The 25,230-nt window shown below is 35.2% G+C and overlaps 1 protein-coding gene across 7 annotated transcripts in view; it reads right to left on the bottom strand.

The window, feature by feature from the left end:
• Nucleotides 1-1,167: 1,167 nt before the first annotated feature.
• The window catches only part of GABPB1 (GA binding protein transcription factor subunit beta 1), a 64,517-nt gene continuing 40,454 nt past the window's right edge, over nt 1,168-25,230 (bottom strand). For 3 of the 7 annotated variants that reach the window (XM_038580398.1, XM_038580396.1, XM_038580397.1), the window contains 7 exons: nt 23,857-24,024; nt 22,326-22,520; nt 20,646-20,793; nt 20,191-20,304; nt 12,136-12,321; nt 8,951-9,066; nt 1,168-2,677 (listed from right to left, as the gene is read on the bottom strand). In XM_038580398.1, coding sequence (XP_038436326.1) covers nt 2,525-2,677; nt 8,951-9,066; nt 12,136-12,321; nt 20,191-20,304; nt 20,646-20,793; nt 22,326-22,520; nt 23,857-24,024 — 1,080 coding nt within the window. In that variant the 3' untranslated portion in view covers nt 1,168-2,524. Of the gene's footprint in view, nt 2,678-8,931; nt 9,067-12,135; nt 12,322-20,190; nt 20,305-20,645; nt 20,794-22,325; nt 22,521-23,856; nt 24,025-25,230 lie in introns of all 7 variants that reach the window. The other 4 variants (XM_038580400.1, XM_038580395.1, XM_038580401.1 and 1 more) reach the window with 4 other exon arrangements.

The raw sequence follows: 25,230 nt of genomic DNA on the forward strand, positions 1-25,230 counted from the left end.
CGAGTTCAGTGTCTAGAAAGTATATGTCTATTCTAGATGCACAGAAAAAATGTGAATTCATTACAAGATATTTTTTAGGCCTTAAATTTAGGGGATTAGGGCTTGATTCCCTCCCAGAACCCTAGTTGAGTAAGGCTACTCTAAAAGGTGTTTGTTCACACAACAGTAGAAAGAATGAACCATCAATGTAATAACCAAATGATATTTAACTATAAAACCATCATCAGGTAGGGGAAACACATTAAGTACGGACTTCTGAAAACTTTTATTTTATTTTGTCAGTTCCTTTAATCTGCTCAAAACACCATTGAGAATAAGAATGCAAAGCTTTTCCAGCCCACCTAAAAATAGAAGCTAAAAAGAAAAAAAAAAACATTTTAAATTTGTTATAGATTCTTGTCTATTGATTTTGCGGCACACTGAATCAGGTATAGATGACTGAGAATATCCAAGTCCAACAATAACACTCTGGAAAAAAGTGAACTCCCAAAGACATCTGAGTATTTACCTGATGCGATCATAGACTTACACATTTTAAGTACCAATTATTTGTTCCCATCTATGTCAAATGTTACTATAAATCAAAATTCCTTCTTGTAACCAGGTAAAGTCTCTAGCACAACAGGATACTAGGAGTCAAAGAATGAATTAATTTAGCTTTCAGGGGTTCATTTCCAACACTGTCTCAGGGCTCTTTGGGGCTAATCTGGCCAGGAAGCAAAGTCTAAAGTGGCTTGCACTCTGGGGTAAGCATATTGGTCCTTCACTCCAAAACTGCATATGTCAAAGGCACTCTGCCTAAAAAACTCATAAATGCACTAAAGCAATAAAAAACATAGAAAAAGTAGCTCCATGTTACTGAAAATATGGCCTAGCTTTAGATCATTTAAAATATATGTCAAATTTAGTGAAAAACTGAAAAGGTCTTTTTCTCTCCTTTCTGGAATTCTAATATTTGTTCTCAAACCTTCCTAAATTCACAGATCCTTTTATCACCTTAACAACTATAATAATGCCAGTGAAAGAGCTAGCAGATTCCCAAGAAATTACCTCAAGGATTTTTAAGACACAGTGTGAGGAACATATATTTTCATTCTGGTGGGATATGGCTGTATATACAGAACAACATTTTTAATGTGTGGTCAAAATATAAGTCTACACTGAACATATGTGGAAAAGATATTTAATTGTAAAATAGAAAAGTAGGCCAGAGTACAGTTTTAAGGGTAATTGCTTCTTTATACAGATGGTAATCTAGAAGGGTCTTAGGGTTAAACATTTTCATAAAGCAAAAAGACATTAAAAAACAAAGCAAGAAAAAAAGAGTTTGAAGTTCTGTTTTACAAAAAAAGAATGAACAGTATGTCAGAGTTTAATGTCCATACATTAATGTGGAATTCAACAATATTGTGATGAGAGCAAGTCACAGCACAGACATACAGCTTTCACAGGGAAAAGTAAAAGTTATGTTAGACATATCTATAGCATCACCGTAGTACAAAATTTCTTGTTCTACATACAAAAGCATTTTTTTCCATAAGAATAATTTCTTGGGGGAAATGAGTCCATGAAATATTTCAGAAACCCATATACTCTGAGTATTCCAAAACATTATCTTAAAATTCAGTGCCTTAAAGTGCTTTCATGTGGAAATCATGATGGAAGGCACAGAATACAGTTTCACATCCCCACTATGAAATTTTCAAAAAAGAATAGATTTTGCAGTTTGCAAATTCAAGTTATCTTGTAAGCTGCTCCTTCTAAGAACATTGTCATTCCAATAAAACCAGCTGCTAGCTTACTTAACTTTCAATGACCTACCGAATAAAAGGATTTTTTTCCCCCTAGTTAACTTTCATCATCTGTGTGGGAAAAATACCTATGCAAGTGATGCATTTTGAAATTATAAAACATGCAGAATATGTACAAACAGAAATTTTAAAAAATATTTGCTTCATATACATGTAAATCTACTTGGGTATAGCTGAAATTGAACAAATATAAAAATTTGCTTTCTAAAAAATGTTTTCAGAGAATCTGAGACAACTTAAAGCTGTACAAAGATTTCCTGGGAGAAATCTTCTCTTCATATAGAAGTTTATACCTACAGGAGTAATTCCAGCATCAGTCCACCACATAATTATTACATAACGTTTGGTCTAATCAACAACGATCACCCTTAAAACTGTTCTGTGTCTGAGAAATTAAGGTTCATACTAAAATCAAAAAGAATTCACAAAAACAGTGGCTTATTGTGTTTTTGGATCTCTTCAACAATCTTTATAACTCATTTGGAACTGTAAAAAAACAAAAACTATTTACAGAATTCAGTTTTAAATACATTTCACAACTTCTAAAGTAAAGTTTTATGTTACAAGAATTCAGAGCTCATGGCTTAAGTCCGATCATCGATCTGTAGTCTCTTCTGTTATCCTGGCTTCCGGCGACTGCACCTTGCTGTGTACAGTTCAAGACTGTGTTCTTTCTTAACCAAAAGTAAATTCAAATTATGTGTTCATTTCAACTACACAGCTTCTTTATTAGTCTGAAGACGAGTCATAGCTTCTAATTTTTGTCTGTAGGCCTCTGCTTCCTGCTCTTTCTTTAGAAGCTGCTGTCGGTATTTTTGTGCTTCTCGATTTGCTTCATCCAGCTGTTTCTGAAGAGCTTCTCTCTCCTAATTAAAAAAAAAGGTTTTTTCAATTTTTGCATGAATACATGATTAACACATACAAGCATGCATCCTTCAAGCAGAAAAATCTGTAGGAGCTAGATGTAGCCACCTGTTGATATTTGCGAGACATCTTGCCCTACCAATTCACTGATAATTAAAGCTCCAAATTTTGTGTTCCACGCTATGACATAGATTAGTTTCTGACCTCAAGGAATCATTCCCTAATTAAAAATAAGATTAACATAATGAACCCAGATTGTGGACTTGTGCTTTTATATGTATGATAAAGACTAGTGAAGAGCTTTAAGAGAGAAATATTACCTCTTCACATCTCTGTGATGTTTTGATGTACAGGTATAATAAATTATAAAACAGTTAACACTTATTGAGTACTCATCATGTGAGTAAATAAGGTGATTTCCAATAACAAGCCTCTAAGACAGTGATGATGCCCATTTTACAGATGAGGAAAACAATGCTTCCAGACGACATAGCTTTTCCATGATAACACAACTGGGTTTATGAGATTGTAATACTACTGCTTTTAATACTATCTTCCCCTCTGGTAACAAGCAGGATTCCTCATCTCTAAAATGAAGAGTGTTGTTGGTCTAGATTAGTGTTTTCTAAATTATCCTATTTTACAAACCAATAAAATACTAATTTCTCTACTGTGATTCATTAAATTATACAAATATAAAATATATGTATTAAATTCCTCAATAAAGTAGGAGCTAAACACAAGTCTAGTCCAATAAAAATGACACCCTTTTCTCCTCCTCACTCTGCCCCTATTCAGTTGCCTAAGGGAAAAAATTGCAAAGACTCCTTTCTCACATCTCTAGTACATGGACAAAAGCTCAACCTGCACAGGCCTAAGCTCAACTTCATTAAGAGGCCTGGGACCTCTTAGTGGGATGGGTGGGGGACTCAGGGTGGGACCATTATTGATCCTAAGAGATGCCAGATTCACACTGGACAGGACACTTGACCAGAGGAAACTGAAGGTGAGGGGCGTACTGGGGAAGAGGACAGTAAGGAGGTCTCTTCCACTGCTTCCTCAACTCGTCCATTGTGAACACCAAAAGATTCCCTCCCTTTCACTATTCACATGGTCTCCAAGGAGGAGCAAATATAATACTCCTTCCTTCTTTGATCCTGTTCCCTTCCCCATATTGGGAATAAAGCTAAATCCAACATATATTTTTCCCCTGGATCCACCAAATGTGGGGATGACTGATTACACATGTAGTCTCCAAGTCTTCCATTTACATAAAATGTACAAGAAATGTATGCATCCTTCATCTCCAATTTAAGAAATGCCCACATCTTACCCTGCTACCTACCCATTTTTTACCCACTTCTTACCCTTACTCCAGGCAAGATGGCCGAGTAGGAACGAGTCAGAAAGGACACCCAGGAGTCGAGCCTCAGGTAAACAATCAACACCACTACCTTGGCAGTGAACTATGGAGGACTTTGAGCACACCAATGGAAAAGGTAGGAGAGGGGTGCTGCTTCTCCGGGAGCTAGATTGCCACCTCTGGAGTACTCATGCCCATGCATAAGTGTTTTAAAATTTTACATGTGTTAAGAAATAAGATCTTTTGGTAAGGAAAGTTTTGAATTTGGTAAGAAATATTGGAACACATTCTCTAAGATATCTCGTCATACTAGCTATTCATTAACATTTAGAAACAGCAAGGGATTCACAATTACTCAGAAGATGAAAGCAAACTGAGGTAATCTAACAGGAAATACAGTTTGTTTTCCTTATTGCATATTTTTATTTCAATTAGAATATATCTTCATATAAATGAAAAGACAGTTCCCTTCTGCATACTAGGCCAAATAAAAGATTCAGGTTACACTGCATTTCTTGACTGTATCTGTAAATCTGAAAGATAAAAGTCCTTAAGCACTACTCCTTGAGTACATTTAATCCTCAAGATTGAAGGCATAGTTAACATTACTAAAGGTTTTTTTTAAGTGTTTACATTTTTTACTTCTCAAGAATATAGGTGTTTGGGGAGAGAATCTTCTTGCCATCTGATTTTCAAAAAAAAAAATAAAAATCTCTAAAAAGTGGAAAATATCACTTCTTATTTTACTCAGAGATCCTTTGTTTACAAATTTATTTGTTAAAATGTTTACTGAACATATACCATATGCAAGACATTTCCTTAACATAAACAGTAATTTGGTTGTTTCATACATGAATAGTGCACAGACTGACACTTGAGATTTATATTTAAATAGAAATGCCAATCCTATAGCTTTGACCTTTTGCAATAAAAGCACAGTAGAAAGGACTTTGACATTTGTAAATAAACATAACTTCATTTACTAATATGTAATACTAACGTATTTTTCCTTTAACACTGAAGAATTCCAAAAAAGTAAATTTTGATGATAATCACAATTTGGTCACAATAGAGAAGATATTTATCTTATACTACAATTTCAAACCCAAGCAATGGAATAAAAGGGCAAGGGAAGACTCGAGTTTGCTTTTTTATTTTTCAAACAAAATTCTTGAATTTGGCTTCAGCTAGCAGCAATTCTCTTGAAACAGTGTTATCATTTTTAATTTTCTAATATTCAAATTTATTTTTACCTTACCTATTATAAGGCAAAAACTCATTATAGTGGTTATCTTCTACCATACTTCAATATAAATTTTGGAAAATAATAATAATAGCAACCCTTAATGAGCACTTATATATGCCCATGATTATACTAGTCCTTTACATCCGTTCTTATTTAAACTTTACAACAATCTGATAAAATAGGTGCTGTTATTTCTTCCCCGTTACTGATGGGGAAACCAAGCCTTTTTATAAAAGGTTAAATAACCTGATCAAGATAACACAATTAGAAAATTATAAAATATACCCGTAGTCTTAACCATTAAATATTTGTTTAAAAAGAGAGAAACTGGGGCGCCTGGGTGGCTCAGTTGGTTAGGCATCTGCCTTCGGCTCGGGTCATGATCCTGCAGTCCTGGGATGGAGCCCCACGTTGGGCTCCCTGCTCAGCAAGGAGTCTGCTTCTCCTTCTGCCCCTCCTCCCTCTTGTGTTCTCTCTCACTCACTGTCTTTCTCAAATAAGTGAATAATTATCTTTTTTAAAAAAAAGACGGTAGGACTATAGAAAATTTTAAACTTTGGTAGGTCAAAAGAATATCAAAAGAAAAACAGACTGAAAAAAATTGCATCAAATAAAACATTATGAAAAATTTACAGAAAACAATTTTTAAAAGAACACTAAGGATTCTCAATCTATCACTGGTTAGAAGACACCAGTATTTCATTAAAAATAAACTTGCTAACAAACATTCATCTCTAACTCCCCTCGCAAAGAAAAAGCAATGGTATTTTCTGAATTCATACAACTAAATAGAAAAAAATCTGTTACTCCTAATGCACTTATATTTCCTTCCTCCCACATTACAAAAGAATTCATTGATTCCATACATAGCACACTTCTTCCAAAAATATCTTTAATGCAGTAATATCAAGGGGGTGATATACATTATTGCAATTTGGTGTCTTAATCATACCTCCCCTTCAAAAAACAAATCAATTTCATTTGTTATATTGCTATAATGCAGATATAAAAGCTTCAGCATTTATAATACATTTTCTACATTTTAAACCAATTTTGTAGAGATTAATAAACCTCTCCATGTCAGTTAGGAAACTGTAAATATAAAATCTTAACACTTATAAACAGTCACTTTGGTAGTTGCGGACGCAAACATACAGAGAAAACTCACACATGTTAGATTCTGTATAATGAGTTAATTTTTTAATTCCTGTAGAGCAGAGTTCCTCAGTCTCAATTTTGGATATTTTTGGAACAGATAATTCTTTACTGTGGGGGCTGTCCTGTCCATTGTAGGATGTTTAGCAGTATGTCCAGCCTCTATCCTCTGGAGGTCAGTGGCATGCCTCTAGTTGTGACAACCCAAAATGTCTCCAGACAATGCCAAATGTCCCCTGGGGTCAAAAGTGCCCCAGTTGAGAACCACTGCCCATGAGAAAACTTTTTTAGGTTAATGGTTACACTGTCACTTAGAAAAAGAAGTCTTGGGAGTCCAAGACAACTCCATTGGTCATCTATGAAAATAAGTTCAGAAGAGCCACTCCACATATTATAAGGAAAGGATTATCTGGTTTGATGAAAACATGGGAGGCCTCTCTTCATTCTATACCCCCCGCCCACCTACACCATCTATACTTACTGCATGCTTCAAGGGTCTCTCTGTAAAAGCTCTAGAGAGATCACACAACTTTGGCTTGAACATTTTCCGTAATGGAGAATAAGATTTCCATTACCCGAAAGCTCTAATTATTCAAAACAGAAAACCCCACTTCTTTAAACCAAGCTAAGACTCCATCTCCCTGAAGTTCTATCCTTGGTTCTAGTTAATTTGTATACCTCAATTCATACCTTCCTGTTACCTGCAATAATTCTCCCTGGTCTCTGAAAGACTAAGAGGGGAATCAGGTTGAACTTTGAGGAAAACAGGAACTCTTACAGGTTATTAGGTAAACAAAGGTACAGGCTGCACAATCATTGTTTGAAATATATAATTTGTTGAATTTAGTAAGTTTATGTTTAATAAGAATTCAAGTAATTTAAAAATGTTTTATTTAATAAAGCAAAAAAATAGTTAAAGCAAAGTACATGACAAACTTTTCACCTTATGCACCAGAAAAGATCATCTGACACCAAAAAAAAAAAAAAAAAAAAAAAAACACACTTAAAAGATTACTAAAGGGCACTTGGGTGGCTCAGTTGGTTAAGTGTCTTTCTTCAGCTCAGGTCATGATCCCAGGGTCCTGGGACCGAGCCCTGCAGCAGGCTCCCTGTTCTGCAGGGAGTCTGCTTCTCCTTCTCACTCTGCTCCTCTCCACTGCTTGTATGCTCTCTCTCTCTCTAATAAATCAATAAAATCTTTTTTAAAAAATTACTAAATAATAATTATGTTGATACTGTTCAATGGAATACAAGAACTTCTGTGTACTGAATATCATTTTAAATTTTGAAGAAACAAAACAACGTATCCTCAATAATTAAAGTCATACTTTTTACCAAACACTCTGGTTAAGCCATGAATTGGATTCTTGCTAAACTCAATAATATATTCTTTGTGATTGGCTTAAAGATGTGCCAGCATTACATTTAAATGACCTGGAGCAAAAATATATTCTAGTTGTCCTCAATCAGAATTATGTTGCTTTTTAGTGACTTTTTAAAAAAAAATCCTCTTTTCTATGAAACAAGACACATAAGAATTCTTAGATGTTCACTAATATTATTATTTAAGATATTCAGCAACATTTACTGGTTACATGTATCAGATATTTGGAATATGTGCATAATGAGTATGCTGACTTTTAAAATTCTAATAAAATCTCCAAAATGCAGATATTGTTATCCAAAAACTCCAATCTGAGAGAAAATAAAAACGGTATTCAGAAAGGTAAGATAACTTGCCTCAAAGCTAATAGAGGCAAAAGGTGGAATTTGAATCCAGCTCATTCAAGTCCAGGGTTCTTTACACTACAATTGATCTTTCAAAGTTATTCCAGAATAAATTTATTTTTACTTATATGAGTGAATATCAAATTCAGGTAACAGTTTTATTTACAGTCATGTAAGAAAAAAACCTGTGAGGCACTATAGTTTGGTTCCACTTCCAAACTAGTTTGGGTAGAGGGAGAAAAAAGCTGAATCCTATCAACTGCTAGTCTCAACTTAAATTCCTTATTAAAGAATTTAACAGTGAAATAAGTAGTTATTTATGGCTTTTTAAAAAATAACCTAGTGAACAAACATCAACCTTTTTAAAAGGATCCTCCAGCCCACATAGGCGTTTTGCATTTGACTTTTGAAAGAAAAGAATGTTTTTTGTCAAAACACTGTGACATTTCCTTTAGTGACTTGTGAGAATGATACATGTAAATTAAACAGAAAATAAAGGATGGAGTGCAAGAACCAAATTCATTACAATGTTATCACAATGACAGACTTTGTTATAAACAAATTCTTCACTCATTCATTCATTCATTCAATATTTATTTATTGAGGGCTTGCTATATGTATAAGCAAATAATTAGACAAAATAATACTACGTACTTTCATTCTGTATCAAAACAGCACTGTCAGTAAGTAATAAATATAAAAGACCAAAAATATATATAGAAAAGCAAAGTGAATTTATTTTGGATGACTGCAGCAAAACACACCGGGTAAAAGACTCCTTACTTCTATTTCTGCAGATTCCACCCGGTTTTCAATTATTTCGATACATTGTCTCTTAGCTGGTGGTTCTTCACTTATAACAGTTTCTTCAGCAATGTCCGTTGCTGGTACTGTTAATACTAAAATAAAAAAATGTATACATTACTTCATTTTCAGATAAGTTTAGTAAAAATAAAACTAGTTGTGACATTGTTGATGTAACTCATCTAAAAGAAACATGTCCCAATAGTTTCAAAGCATTAATTTGTTTTATGAGCATGTCCTTCTCCTTCTTCATTAAAAATGAACACTATTTATTTAAAGTACCTATTTATTTTTTAAAAATTCTACAGATAATCTATTCATCATACAGCTAAAAATCAAACCAATAAGCATGGAGTCACTTTTATTGGTTTCTTGTTATTGTTGTGTTAATTTATATAAAAACAAACATGAATATACATTCTCATTTTTCTGTCTTCTACAAAAGGCAACATTCATACAAACAATAGAGACACTGCTGTGCCTCTGCTTTCTTCAATCCATGTATCTAGGGTATCTTTCATCAGTACATACAGAGCCTGCTTTTCTTTAGCTACATAATATTCCACTGTGTGGATACAGTATTATGAATGTTGTCGGTTTATAAGTGTTGCTTGTTTTTCTTTTGGGTTGTCGGACTTTGTCCCTAAGTTTTAGTATTTCTTTATACAGATGTTAATATATATATACATAGAGAGAGAGAGAGGCTGTCCTTGCTCTGCAGCAGGCAGTGGGGGACCATAGAGATGACTGTGAGAGCTGGAACTGCAAAGCAATTATAATAATCCATGGGGAGGGCATCCCTGGGTGGCTCAGCAGTTTAGCGCCTGCCTTTGGCCCAGGGCGCGATCCTGGAGTCCAGGGATCAAGTCCTGCGTCAGGCTCCCGGCATGGAGCCTGCTTCTCCTTCTGCCTGTGTCTCTGCCTCTCTCTCTCTCTCTATGTCTATCGTGAATAAATAAATAAAATCTTTAAAAATAAATAAATAAATAAATAAATAAATAAATAAATAAATAATAAAATAATCCATGGGGAAAGTTACAATTGTGTTACAGTCTTTAAAGTTTTTTGTCAACATATTAAAAACTCTGTCATTTGTCAATGTATACAGAAATGGAAAAAAGTAAACTATTTAGTACATTGTAATTTAAAACATTACTAATATTGAGAATTAAAGTGTTTTTTTTAACCTCTAACTTAAATGTAACTTTACATTATACTTCTAAATTAATGCAAGAAGAATTGAGAACCTTACATCTGCTTCATTGGACTGCCTGCAGAGACTGTATATATTCATTCACATGTCAGTTACGCATTTTTTAATTATGGAGCCTTCAAAAGTTTACTTTAATATTTAGTAAGCGCCTCTCATTAAGTTCCCTTATTCTTCTTCCCTTCTCCTCCTATTAATACAAACTTCAGGATCAATTTGACTAGTTCCAGGAAAAACCTTGTTAGTCTCTGTTATGGGTTGAACTGTGTCCTCGAAACTCAAGACTTAAGTCCTAACCCCCAATACCACAACATGACTGTATTTGGATATCGGGCCTTTAATGAGGTAAATAAGGTAGAATAAGGTCAAGTGAGTGAGCCCTAACCCAGTAAGACTGGTGTGCTTTTGAGAAGCAGAGATCAAGACACAGACAACACTAGCAGACTGAGGGACGACCACACAAGGATACAGCGAGGAGGCAGCCATCCGCAAGCCAAGGACAAAGGCCTCAGAAGAAACCAAACTTGCCAACACCTTGATCTTGGACTTCAAAACTCCAGCACTGTGAGAAAATAAATTTCTGTAGTCGTTCAGTCTGTGGTATTTTGTTGTGGCAGCCCTAGCAAACTAAAATAGACTTTTTTTTTGCATGGCATGTTACATTTATAAATTAACTCAGGAAGAATAGAGAGCTTTATGATAGTGAATCCTCTCATCCAAAAACATGGCATTTCTTTCCATTTGTTCATGGGATGAGATTAGTCTGTATAATGTCAGTTTTTAGAAACATTATATGCTTGATATAAACTGCAAGTTTTCTTATTTCTATATAATTAGTTCTTTGGGGGAAAAAAAAAAAAAGAATTATTTCTTTGAAGCTTTGTGAAAGCATCTGGGCCTGACCCAAATCTTGTATGAGCCATCAGCAGATTTCTGCAAAACAGAAGAGAATGGCTTCCCAGTTTTCACAGGTAAGGGGTTCCTCTTCTTCTGCTAAAGCAACTTTTTCCTGAGACCTGGCCGCTCTATAGAGCCATAACTCCTCTGTCACTCTAAGCCAAACCTGGTTTAGAACTTCTAGCTCTAGCCCTTCCCTTCCCCAATTCCTTCACTGGCCATAAAGGTGCACAGTCTCTGTAATCCTAATCATTTTCTAAAAGGTTATAGGTGTGCATACACATTTTGTGTGTTGGAGGGGGGCACTGGGTACAAGGCAATGCTAGCTCAGATAGGAATTTTCTGCACCTTCTCCTTCTTCCTCCAGCATCCATGCCCTAACCCTACCTCAGACCTACGGATAGTACTCCAATGCAGAGTGGGCCCTGTCTTGCTGTGTATTTATTGCTAATCTTTGAGCTCAATCTCTTCTCTTTTCTTGATGCACCACTGTTGAGTTTTCATGAGGGTTCTCTTGCCCTGGCTCTAATGGTCTTAGATGTTTTTGGCAGCACCTAAAATAGGGAATTTTATGGTTTTCTCAGCCTTTTACGGTCACTGAGAATGTAGCTGGGTCTTTTGTTTAATCTATCTTCTATTCTCAGTAGTTTCCAAGAGGGAAAAAATGAGAAAATTTCCAACAAAGCTGCTAAAAGTAGCTACCACATTCCTACTGTAAGTCCTAAGCCCAATGCTTTGTAAGGAGCCTTTTCTTATATGGTATTTTTAAAAGACTGTATGATATCTGAACTGCAATAAATGGCATAAGGAATTACTGTCCAAAGTGGATTCTGAATTATTTACTTAAGCTTATTTTCCAACCAGAATACTTGGGAACCAAATCCTCTTTCCACCTAGATAATCTCAGAGAAAGCAAGCTAATTTCAATACTAACCCAAGGAAATAAAATTAGTCAATGAAATCTATTGCAAAACATTACAAAAACAAAATCTAAGGCAAAAATAAATGCCAAGCACTGAGAATAAATTCAAACTTCATGCACATATCTACTACCAACCTTGTTGTCCATCTGGCATGGTCACAATGATGGGCTGACCTATTCCACTGGTTGGAATGGAGTGCAAATTTCCAAGCTGAATTCCATCTGTGACTATTGTGATGACTTGCTGACCACCTGAACTAACTACTTGTTGAATGGCACCATCGACAGATTCTGCAGTAACTACCTCCTCCGTAGCCACTACTGGAAAAAAAAAAAAAAAAAGTAAAAATCAGTGAACATACATAAAAATAAATATGACTAGTTCATTTTTGCTTTGCTACTTTTGCTTTCCCTGTTTTGTTCTGACACAGAAAAGCTTTTACATGGTTTTTATTAAATCCACTCTTCCGTGATGCTGTATATATCTATATAGATAATGGACTACAAGTCCCACAATTTATAATTAACTGAGTTGTGACTACACAGGTGTATATTTAACTACACATGCATATATTTAAATAAACAATATTTATATTGTTTATATGAGGTACAAAATTTATATAATCTCCTAAGGTCATAGATATAACACAGGTTATACCTGCTTAATAAAATTTTATGATCCAAAAGAGAATTTTGTATGTGGTTGTACTCCATTTATATTTACATGAGTTATTTGCCTATATTTACATGAGTTGAATGCATTTCCATGTTCAATTGAAACACAAAAATCTATATTTTTCAAGTAAACAGAATAAACAGTATTCCCTTTTTGGATTATGTGAGAAAGGGGTTGCCTTGATAGCAAGTGGCACACAGGTCAAGTACTGTAATGACAGTGAATAATATATTAAAATTCATATAAATAAAATCCAAAGAATGTTACTATCTTGTAAGAGGCCCAGAGAGGATTCTGGCAGCTGAAAACGGCACCCCTGGCTTCACCTGAGTAAAGAAATCACAATTTAATACTACCAAAATCCTTTCCCACAAGCAATCCTGTGCAATCCACAGGCAATACTGATCCCAAAAGACCTATGGACAGGAACATTCCCAGCAGCTACACTCATGATAATAAGAAACTTGAAACCACCGGATATCCATCAAAAGAAGAAGGATAAACAGACTGGTAGATTAATACAATGGAATACTACCCAGCAATTAAAACGACTAAATGCAAAACATAGATAAATCTGACAAAAACCATGCTCACTGATATAAATCAGATACAAAATATATATTGCCTTCTTCCCATTTATAAACTAAGCAGTGATTATACAAGAGTAACCACTCTGAGATAATTTATTACACTATACATTGATGATCTATGCACTTTTCTGTATGCTTATTACACGTCAATAAAGAAGCAGCAAAAGGAATAATGACAATAATGGATTATAACACAATGAATCTTCAAAAATCCATTTGTCCATAATAATACTTAGTGAAAAAGGAGAGAAAAGGGGAAGGAGTAAAGATCATCTTGATAGAAGAATGACATCTAATTAACAAAATAAGGAAAATTATCACTGTAACCTCCAATGTAATAATTGATTCAAGCAAGGGTCACCAGTGGATGTTAAAACCACTGAAATGTTTCAAGAAACAAGATATTCATATATTTTCAAAGTATCACACAGCAAAGATTACTAAGCGGTAAAGGTGCCTATAAAGACCTAGCAATGACCACTCTCACAAAGCGGTCATTATCAGGATGGCCTGACATGTACCTGCTGATGTGATACAATGGGACATTACAAAATATCACTTGTGTTCTTCCTGGAAATGTGTGGCCTGCATCTAATTATTATGAAACAAATGAATCCAGAATGAAATGACTGTGCATGCAATGGGCACAGACTTCACAAAGATTTCAATGTAAGAAAGAACAAGCTAAGCAGTGGTAGGGCTACCCTAAGCTGGGGGAAACTAAAAAAGACACAACCAAATACAATGTCTGAACTTCAGATCCTGGATGAAAAACAAACACTTATAAAGGATATTCTGGGGATAACTGAGGAAACTTGAATGTGGACCACATGTCAGATACTGTTACTAAATTAATGTTGATGTTTTTAGGAAATACAATGGAGCTAAGAATATGTAACAGGCTGTCCTTGTTCTTGGGAGATACATGCTGAAGTATTTAAGGATGAGATGTCATGGTATCTGCAGCTTATTTCAGATAATTTGGCATAATAAAAGTGCATGCATGTCTGTGTGTGTACATGCAGGTGTGGCAAGATTTTAACAGCTGTATAAGAGTACAAGTGAAAGGTATAAAGTTTATCCTCCATTTTTTTCTATGGGCTTGAAAACTGTCATTCTAAAAAAAATGTTTTAATATAACAATATATATAATTCTGAAAAATAATTATAAATTATAAAACATAATTCAATATAATTCTGAAAAAAAGAAATTACATAAAAAACTATTTCCAAATGATAGGGTTTTTTCCCATGGATTATTTGAGGCAAAACTTTACAAAAGTGCAATTAAAAACACATTCTCTCCTGAGTCATGTTTCCTACCAGCACAGGGGCTCTGAAACATGCTAAATTGATGCCAACTCCCAGTAGAACATCGTAGGTATCAATGAACTCCTTTGTTATAAAAGTATTGAGACCCTAGTTCTCAAAGATGTACTCATGGTATGGTAACAGACCTGGCTGCAACCCTGTGATTCTGTTATGTGGTAATCAAGGGTCACAGTACAAACTACAAAAGAGAATACTAAAAATTCAAAAAAACCTTTATGTTTTGAGTTCTCTCATTTTTGTTTCTCTTAAACTATAATTAGGCTTTATCACCAAGCACTTATGAAAATTTCAGGAAGATGATTATAAAATGAAATGTAGGGCATAAAATAGTAATAAATTCAACAGAACTACTAAGGTTTTCAAACACATGAACCATTGCTTTGATTTTTCTTAAAAATATCCATATGAAAAAGAAGTGTTCACTCTGGTTGAATGCTAACTACAAGTAGTACTTTAAAGCATAATCATATGTAAGGCATTTCTGAGATCACACACAATCAAGCAGTAACTCAAGAACTTTCATCTTTGCACTATTCCCAATGACTATCATTAAAATAATAGAGTTCCTCCCTTTCATCTAAAAAGTTTTCTTTTTAAGTTGTGCTACGGTAAGGAATTTGAGAAAAAATTATAAGGAAACCAATTATGTAAGAAGACAGCGTCCCCCAGAAACCCTAAGAACAGCCCAACAGTGAAATGTTGAAACACATAATAAAAAACCTAAAAACTTTAAAAAGAGTGTTATTTAAAACACACACACACACACACACACACACACACCTAACTGTAAAACCCCTGGATAAAAAAATAAGTGTAATATTCATTGATCGAAATCAAAAGTTAGATTGTAATATATAAAGAGAGCCCGTATAGCCTACAGGGTTGTTGAGAATACCTGAAATCTCTGTTCAACAAGAGATTATTGTTTTTTATAATGCCATAAAATTCAAATAATACAGAGGAAAAACTATCTTTAAAATGATTTGAGGATTGAAAAGTCTACATATAAATGTTTCAATGCTAGAAACTGTGTTCACTGAAAACATTTCAAAGATATTGGGCCTACAACTGAACTTGAAATTAAAAACAAAAAAGTAAAACCAAGACAATCTTATGAAGTCCAGTAACTTCTCCCTTAAAGTCAATTCACTTTTACTGATCTAGCTTAGAAAGAGCAGAAAAGCAATGTGTAGAGGGGACCTAATGTGTAATTCAAATTTCACTATTAGAAGAAAGGGGGGAAACCACCACCAGGTGCCTTACTCCTCTGGAAAAACACCTAATTAACAGAAGTTGCTCTAAAGTTAAAAAGAAGAGTGGTCACAGATGTCTATTTAATCAAGCGATTATATAGCTGAGCCATAAAAAAGAATAAGATTAAGCAAAGCAAAATAAATATAAGACTTCAGGCTACAGCCAAAAAATGTTGTTGTTGTTTGGTGCAAAATGGTGGTTTTATCAAAGCAGGAGGATAGGACCCATGAGTAGAAAGAGCTGTTGACCCAGAATTGTGAGGAGCAACTGACTGATTATACACTTTGGGGTTGGGGATAGTAAAAGGAAGGGAAGTTCCAAAAGGACTTTCATATGCTGAAGAAGACTCACAGGATACCCGAGCCTTGCTATTGTCAAACCAGGTTATCTTTCCCCTCTGATATGGGAGAGCTTGGTTCTTGTCTCACGGAGTCGAAGAATGAATCTCGCGGACACAGGAGAGTGAGAAAAGGAACAGAACTTTATTAAGTAAAGATAGAGAGAAAGCTCTCAGAAGTGAGAGGGGTCCCAACAGGGTTGCTCCAAAAAAATATTGTTTTATTAAAGAGTTTACTTAAAAAGGATCAAACTACACTACGGATGTATGGCCTATATCTAATCAATTATAACTTCCAATTCTATATCCCAAATGATCCTCAAATTTATTCACTTCTTATCTCTTTGCCAAATCCTAATCCATGCTCCCACCATCTCCTTCCGAGTTGACTGCATTAGACTCCTAACTGAACTCCCTTTCAGAGCCTCTCAAAGTAATCATTTTCAAAGTCCTTCATAATCTTACCTTCAACCACCATGAGTTAACTTTTTCATGGGCAACGCCACACTGGCCTCTGAAGTGCCGTGAAAGGACAAGCTCTTCCTGACCTCAAAAGATTTCCATACGTCCCTCTTCTTCAAATGTTCTTCCCCCAATGTTTGTTCTACTAATTCCTATTTAATCTTTAATTAAATTGTTTCTTCCTCTAGGAAGATTCTCTGACCCACCAGACTAGGTGAATATCCTGCCTTCTGTATAGGTAGCACTAATCACAGTTACTCACCTGGGTGAGTAACTGCTGAACATCTCGTTTTACCAAAAGACTACATGTTCCACAAGAGCTGGGATTGTATCTGATTGTTTACCATTTTTCTCTCTAGCACCAAGCAGAGTAACCAGGTCATAAGAGATGTTCAACAAAAATCTGTTCAATGAATGAATAAATAATAATTTTCTCATTATAAATGAATAGCTGTTTATAAACAGTAAGTGGAAATTTTAGCACAAGAACAGTTCTGAGCTATTCCTTTAACCCAAAACATGATTTAACCCTCCATGAATTTTTACTGTTTGTACATCTTTCTTTAGTTTTAAGGCAAAAAAGGGAGTAAAGTATGCATTGTCTGGATTTTTGATTTTTCAAAGAGAAAATTACTTGTAACAGGGTGGCCTGTAAGCTTTAGTAGAAAGACAGGATAACGGTAACTGCCTCTGCTCATTAGTAAAGACTGTACTACACAGTGGTGGTTCTCCTTATGAGGAAAAAGACAGCTGCAAACTCCCAAAGAAAATTTGTTTACTTTTCTGTATCTTCATCTTGGTATAACTTTGAAAATGGAATGAACTGGAATGAGTTCTCATCTACCTAAATCCCTATATCCTATCCATTAAAGGAGGACATAGGAACAAAACATTTGTTTCAACAGACTGCTTCAACAGACACACCTCAGGAGTAAGGGCAAGAATAGCGGTGCTTTTGTTTGATACAGGACAAAATGATAATTACACAAATAGCTATTCCTATCACAAACCAAATGATAAACATTGTGGAAGAGATCAGTCCACTGATCACCAAGAAACTGCAGTATATTATAGTGGTCACAGTCACACAACTTGGGAATCAATCAGACCTTGGGCACAAAACTCCTTTCATCACTTACTGGCCATGCTACTTTGAGTAAAATTATTTAACCTCATAAATCTCGGGGATCCCTGGGTGGCGCAGCGGTTTGGCACCTGCCTTTGGCCCAGGGCTCGATCCTGGAGACCCGGGATCGAATCCCACATGGGGCTCCCAGTGCATGGAGCCTGCTTCTCTCTCTGCCTGTGTCTCTGCCTCTCTCTCTCTCTCTGTGACTATCATAAATAAATAAAAATTTTTAAAAAATATCTATATTTAACCTCATAAATCTCAGCTTCGTCATATATAAAATGAGAGTACTATTTTATTTCCCAGATCCTAAGATGTCCTTGAAAAAATATACACATTTTCTAAACTCAGAGTGAGCCTGACAACTAATGTTAAAAGAAACTGAACAGTAGGGATGCCTGGGTGGCTCAGTGGTTGAGCATCTGCCTTTGGCTCAGGGTGTGATCCTGGAGTCCCGGGACTGAGTCCCACATCGGGCTCCCTGCACGGAGCCCACTTCTCACTCTGCCTATATCTCTGCCTCTCTCTCTCTCTCTCTCTCTCTCTCTGTCTCCCATGAATAACTAAATAAAATCTTAAAAAAAAAAAAGAAAAGAAAAAGAAACTGAACAGCCATGAAGCAGAAAAATAATTAGCCTGAGCATGTGGAAATTGAGCCATGAGAAGCTATTTCTTTATCTGATTACACAACTCAGCTGAGTTATTTACACTGGTGGCAATGTACTCACCTGAACTTTAACTTAATTCAAGCTCCAAAAAGATTCCACTATGACATAGCATTGAAATTAAAAATTACTGCACTCACAAAAGACTGTAAATCACATGTGATAAGAGTCAACTGAAATTCCCAATCTCTCAGACTAGACCATATGTAACATTTTCAAAAGTAAAAGTTAGAGAAGTTGGTATGACTAATTCACAGAGCCAAACATCTAAATGTCAAAATTTCAGATGACCTTCAAGAAAATTTGCTTAATTTTCAGAAATATATACTTGCATTAAAGACAAAAAAAAAAAAGTTTAATCAAATAGAAACCACCAATGAAATTCATTTTCTTTGCTATGCTTATGCAATGACAAAGATGCTAAAGAGACCCAGGCACAGGTTATAAAAGCAGCACATCCAATATGATGATGCACATAACTGCTAATAGCCGAAAGTAATTCTAAAAAATCTGGCAACCCTCAAAGTTGCCAGTGGTGGAGTATCTGCCTTTGGCTCAGGTTGTGATTCCGGGGTCCTGGGACTGAGTTCCACATCAGGCTTTCTGGAGGAAGCCTGCTTCTCTCTCTGCCTATGTCTCTGCCTTTCTGTGTCTCTCATGAGTAAATAAATAAAATCTTTAAAATATATATTTTTTTATATATAAAGGCATAATATATATATACATTATATATGTATAAAGGCTTAGATTCAAACATTGATTATAATTCTCCAGAAGCTGGAGAATAGATAAATGTTTATTATTGCTAGTTAGTAAAGGGGAAGAGAGAGAGAGAGTAAAGTGAGATAGGTATAGTCTTCCCCCTGAAAAAAACGTGTTTCAGTCACGGGCACCTTAAGGAGTCAAATCCAGTAACAGATATCTTCAAGTTTTTTGGTGAGGATTCAGTGAGATCATAAGTAATACATCTACCATAGGGCACAGCACACGAGTAAGCACTCAATGACCTGTTGTCATTACTGTTGTTATGGGTCACAATTTGAAAAAAAAACACAAATTTAAATACTGAATGATAACAAAGTATTCTTTTATGAGAACTGATCCAATAATGGCCTAAGCTACAGTGAGAAGAATAATTTTGTGAAATTTTTTAAATTCCCTAATTAAAAAGACATTTACTTATTTATTAATTATAGCAAGAACTATTTTGCTTACGTCTAAAAGTAAACCCTTGTCTAAACTAGCTATTACTGTTTATCATCGCTCACCATCAGGTTATGCTTTAATGGTGGTGCTGGCATGCTACTTCCTAGTTCTGTCAGTAAGATTCTGTGTCATTCTAATACAACTGACAAAAATTAAAAATTATGAAAGAGACAGCAAGTCCATATATGTACACTTATCTACTTTATACAAAGAGTCACAGACTAGTAAAAACAAAGGCCAACTGGATACAGAGACAGGTTTTTCTGTGAACCACACAAGTTTTTAATTTTAATCAAATTTTAATTAGCTGACAAGATTAAATATTCTTTTAAAATCCAGATTCTCAGCTTCCAGTGAAAAACGTAATCTGTGCATAGGACTATAACCAGCTAGAGCTAGATAGCAGATGCCCGGCCCCCTGTCTTCAGATGGCCATCATCTCAAATCTGCTCACTTAAGCCGTTTATATTACCTTCCTAGCCTCTGTAAAGATTTGAGTCTCCAACTTTTAATGTGCACATTTGACTTGTTTCTCTAACCTGGAGTTTCTGAAGAATTGGACAGCGGAGCAGATGCTTCAGCTAAGGCAGCTAATGTAGCTAATACTGATGTAGAGGAGTTTCCAAATTGAACAGCAGATACACCTGTTTCATCTATGAGAAAAGAGAAGATGGTTTTAAACTTTAAAGGAGCTTAATCTAATGCATTTTTCTGATATTCTATTTTACTTTATTCAACTCTTAAATGAAGTTGGATAATTGTTTTATGAAAAACAAGCTTGGATTAGTTTTTGAAAGATAATATTGCAGCATATTTTGCAATATCACCTTTCTTTAAATTCTTATGTCTCATAAAAATTGGTTTTTGCCAAAATCAAAGAAAACCAAGGTGATGGATATAATCTTACCCTCATTCTCCAACAGTCCTTTCTTAAAAGGAGGAATACCTACTAAAGCATAAAGTCCCAACAGCTATCCTATATGCATCTCAATACCTGTTGCCTTGGATGAATTTTCTGAAGATACCAGACCTGTTAGGTTCACCACCCCTCCAGGTCCAATGATGAACTGTGGTGTGGCGGCATGTATCGTCACAGTGTCCGGACTCTCTGGGTTGGTGTTGATTTGATTCTGCATAGCAATCTAGGGCACAAATCAACACAATGTTTAGAGAACTACATCAGGAACATATAGCATAGATTCTCAATGTAGTGCAAACATAAACATAAAGGAAATTCTAAAACTTCAGAAGAATCGTATAGTACAAATGGAAATCTTTGAATAAGGTCTACTGAGAGAGCTGTGGTAAATCACAGATAGGAATTTACATCCTAATTCTCCTACTAGATAAAGCAGCAAAATTCCATGAGAAGAGAATTGGATACCTGGAAGGCTTTTATAGAACACAGCTGAAAGATATTTTGCTGCCCTGTGCCCTATATTTTGATTTAAGAAATCAAATTACTAAAAAGAAAAAGAAAAAGAAATAAAAATAAAAAATAAAAAAATAAAATAAAATGAAATCAAATCAAATTACTTAAATATTACCTCTACTATATTCACCAATATGTATCATTATACATATAAAGCATGTCCTTCCCAATTAATTGTTCTCCATCTTCAACCCTGACCCCCAAATTACACTCCTAGGAGTAAAAGAATTGCAAGAAGCATCACAAAAATCTTTTAAGTAACTAGCTGAAATTCAGTAGAGTCAGATGATCTTAAAGAAGAGTTCTACTGAGGAGAACAAAAGATAGGCAAGAAGCAGTGAGTAAAGAAGATAATTTATATCAATGTTGTGTAGCTGAAGAAAAGAAAGCTGTATTGGTTATTAGAAAAATTTGCCCAGGGGTGCCTAGGTGGCAGAGTCAGTTAAGCATCTGACTCTTGGCTTTGGCACAGGTCATCTCAGGGTCGTGAGGTCAAGGCCTGTGTGGGGCTCTCTGCTCAGTGCAGATTCTGCTTAAGACTCTCTCTCCCTCTCCATCTGTCCCTCCCCGCTCAAATGAATAAATCTTAAAAAAAAAAATTAATAACTGGAGCACCTGAATAACTCAGTCAGTTAAGCATCTGCCTTCGGTTCAGGTCATGATCCTGGAGTCCTGGGATCAAGCCTTGCATTGGACTCCCTGCTCAGCAGAGAGCCTACTTCTCCCTCTGCCCCTCTCCCTCACTCATGCTCGCTCACTCACTCTCAAGTAAGTACAATAAAATAAAATAGCCCAAAAGCCATAAATAACTGCTTCCAAACAGATTTTTTTGAGGATGACAAAAAATAAACCAATCAGAGTGATAGAGACTGTATCCCTCACTCAGGGGATGCTGTTATAGCTGCTAGAGAAAAATTTTAGTGGAAGTTTAACAGACTTTGAAAAACTGTATTGTATCCAAAAATGCAACAAAAATAATTAATAGAATAAGATGTCTGGAAGGGGAATTCAGGAACTTAAAAACACAGAAAGTAATCACCTTATCTAATCTTCTAATGTTATATGTAAGACTATGGTCTTACAATCAGAATAATGAACAGTAACAAACAAAAGAGAAAGTGAAAGAGGAAAAAGCCTGTCTAAAATAAACAAGTCCAAAATGAAAAGCTAAAAGCTAAGTAGCTCAAATCATCCACAAGACAGAGATCCTTTTATTTTCTCAAATTAAAAGCCAAAAGTTACCTGTAGTATCTCTGCCAAATCTTCATTCCCATTGTCTATTGAAATATCAAATGCAGTTTTACAAAATTTACTTTGTGTGTGTACATCAGCACCATATTTGATTAAAAGTTCCACCACTTCTTGATGATTATGTTCTGTGGCCCAATGTAGAGCTGTCATCTTCAGCATATCCTTAGCATTAACATCAGCACCATGCTATAAAAATATTGCAAAATAAGACATTTTTAAAATATGAAATATAAAGAATTCCTAATATGCAAATACTAGCCATTATGCTTTAAAGAATCTGCTACCAACATGATCAGCTCTCTATTTTTTTGTGTTGAATAATCTGTTTGTTCCACAAATCTCCGCACATGTGACCTAATCAGTTTCTATCATGCTAACTTTCCTAATGATTTTCCTTCTAATTTCTTAGGAGTGCAGCAATGATTTCTTCAGTCATCAAGCTATGAGCATCATGGGACAGAATGGCATATGAAGTGAAAAAAGATTGAGGCATCTTACTGGCCCACTGGTTAGGCATTCCGACCCTTGACCTCAGCTCAAGTCATGATCTCAAGGTCCTAAGATTGAGCCACACACCAGGCTCTGTGCTGAGTGTGAAGCCTGCTTGAGATTCTTTCTCTCTCCCCCTCTGCCCCTACCCCTACTTGCACACACTCTCTCTCACCAAAAAAAAAAAAAAAAAAAAAAAAAAAAAAGCGAAGGGAAACTATGAACATTCCTCAGAAACCTCTTTAATTCTAGTTCCTTGTTTATACAAAAATATCCTTTGCTTTCAAAACCAGTACAATATAAATAAACAAAAGGGAGCTATCAGGGATGCACTGTCCAATATAGTAGCCACTGGACACATGTGACTATCAGGCACTTGAAATATGGCTAGTCCCAACAGAGATGTATACTGTATATGTAAACACACACTGGCATTCAAAGACTTAACACCAAAAAAAAGATAGAAGATAATTCATTAATAAAATAACTTTTATATTGATTTCATGATGAAATGACAATATTGTATATATATGAAGTTAAATAACATATAATATTAAAGTTAGTTTTTTTTAATGCAGCTAATAGAAAATCTAGAATTACATGGGATTCACATTTGTGGCTTACCTTGTATGTCTTTTGGATAGGCTGATCTAAAGGCTAGAATAAAAATCCTTACTTGTGTTATTAATTTGTTAATGATCCAAGCTTCATGTTTCCCTCCATAAGCATTTTAACTATGTCAGGTAAGACAAAGCCATAGTCTCTTATCATAGCGGAGACCAAGGTCTAAGAAATCAACTGTCTGACTTAACTAAGAACATATCTAGAAGTTGTTCTTTTTCTCCCACAAAGGAAAACTTTAAAGATTATTTTCATTTGATGGGCTTACACACAAAACAATGAGACAACACAGGGGGAAAAAAAAAAAAAAAAACCAGACATTCAATAAAACTAGTTCCCTTCTCCCTCCTATAAAACCATAAATCCTTTGGAGCTTACTTTCAAAAGCAGAATGCAAAAAAAGAACACATACCTTAAGCAAAACCTCTACTATGCTGGCATGGCCCTCTGAAGCTGCCATATGTAATGGCGTTCGGTCCACTTTGGTTCTTGCATCCCTACTTACACCAGCTCGGAGTAGAACTTCTGTGGTGGAATAATGCCCATACTGTGCTGCCAGATGAAGTGGAGAGGTTCCCAGCTATACCACAAGGAAAAAAAAAAGCCACATTTATAATCATTTTTAAAAACACCTCTATTACTACCTTCTATTTTGTATTTTCTTTTTACATAGCAAACCGATTATCTTCGTATTATCTGTTTACATAGTTAACTCAGAACTCAAGAATATAATGTACGCTTATCACATTCGCTTCATAGAGGCTTTCAGGAATTCCCCTACACTTCTCAATGAGAAAGCAAAGTCAATATTTCTTTTAATTCAATTTTATTTTCTTATTTTTTAACAGAGAAATAGCCTGAACAAAATTAATTTCATCAGGAATTAGAGATAATTAGGGTTTGAGAAATTTTTCTGAGTACTAGAATGTTTTCCTCATATGATTCATACAAAACTTTTCATCTATGAAATCCATATCAAATAAACGTTAATAGTGTAGATTTTTATATTAAACTGTTTTGTAGGACTTAAAAAATACATTAATTAAAGCAACTCAGTGATCTTTTTAAATAAGTTTATATAGTCATTTTTTAAGGGAAAAATCTGATCTGAGGTATGCTTGCCAAAGATGAGTCAGGACAGAACCAAAAGAGCCCAGTTCTCCTGAAATTGGTTTCATGTGGTATAGCCACTACAATAACAGTACATTCACAATATGCAGGGGAAGTTCTAAAATATAAGTAAAGAAGAACCTTCCAATAAGGTAAGCATACATTTTAACAGGTGAAAATTAGAATTAAGTTACCCATTTAGAAGCCTTGAAAGTCACTATAACTCTGATTACCAAGGCACTGGTGTTCCAAAGAACCAAGATAGTTCATTAGATGGGGAGCCTGGGTGGTGCAGTCAGTTAAGCAATTAATGTCCAAATCTTGGTTTCGGCTCAGGTCATGCATGACCTTGGGGTCGTGAGCCCAGTGTCAGGCTCCATGCTCAGAGCAGAGTCTGCTGAAAATTCTTCCCTCTCCCTTTCCCCACCCTCACCCTGCTCACACAGCACGCATGCTCTCTAAAATAAATAAACTGAATCTTAAAAAAAAAAAAAAGGTTCACTAGAACATGAAATTTGCTAAGACTACTATAATAATGGCAACTAAGGTTTTTGTTAAAGCACTTTCTATGGCACACACTATTCTAAGACCTTTACACATATTTTCTCATTTACTCTCCTTTTAAGGTACTGTTACTATCCTCATTTGGTAGCAAAAGAACCTAAGGCACTCAGAG

Source organism: Canis lupus, chromosome 30, assembly GCF_011100685.1.
Source record: "Canis lupus familiaris isolate Mischka breed German Shepherd chromosome 30, alternate assembly UU_Cfam_GSD_1.0, whole genome shotgun sequence".
Taxonomy (NCBI): Eukaryota; Metazoa; Chordata; class Mammalia; order Carnivora; family Canidae; genus Canis; species Canis lupus.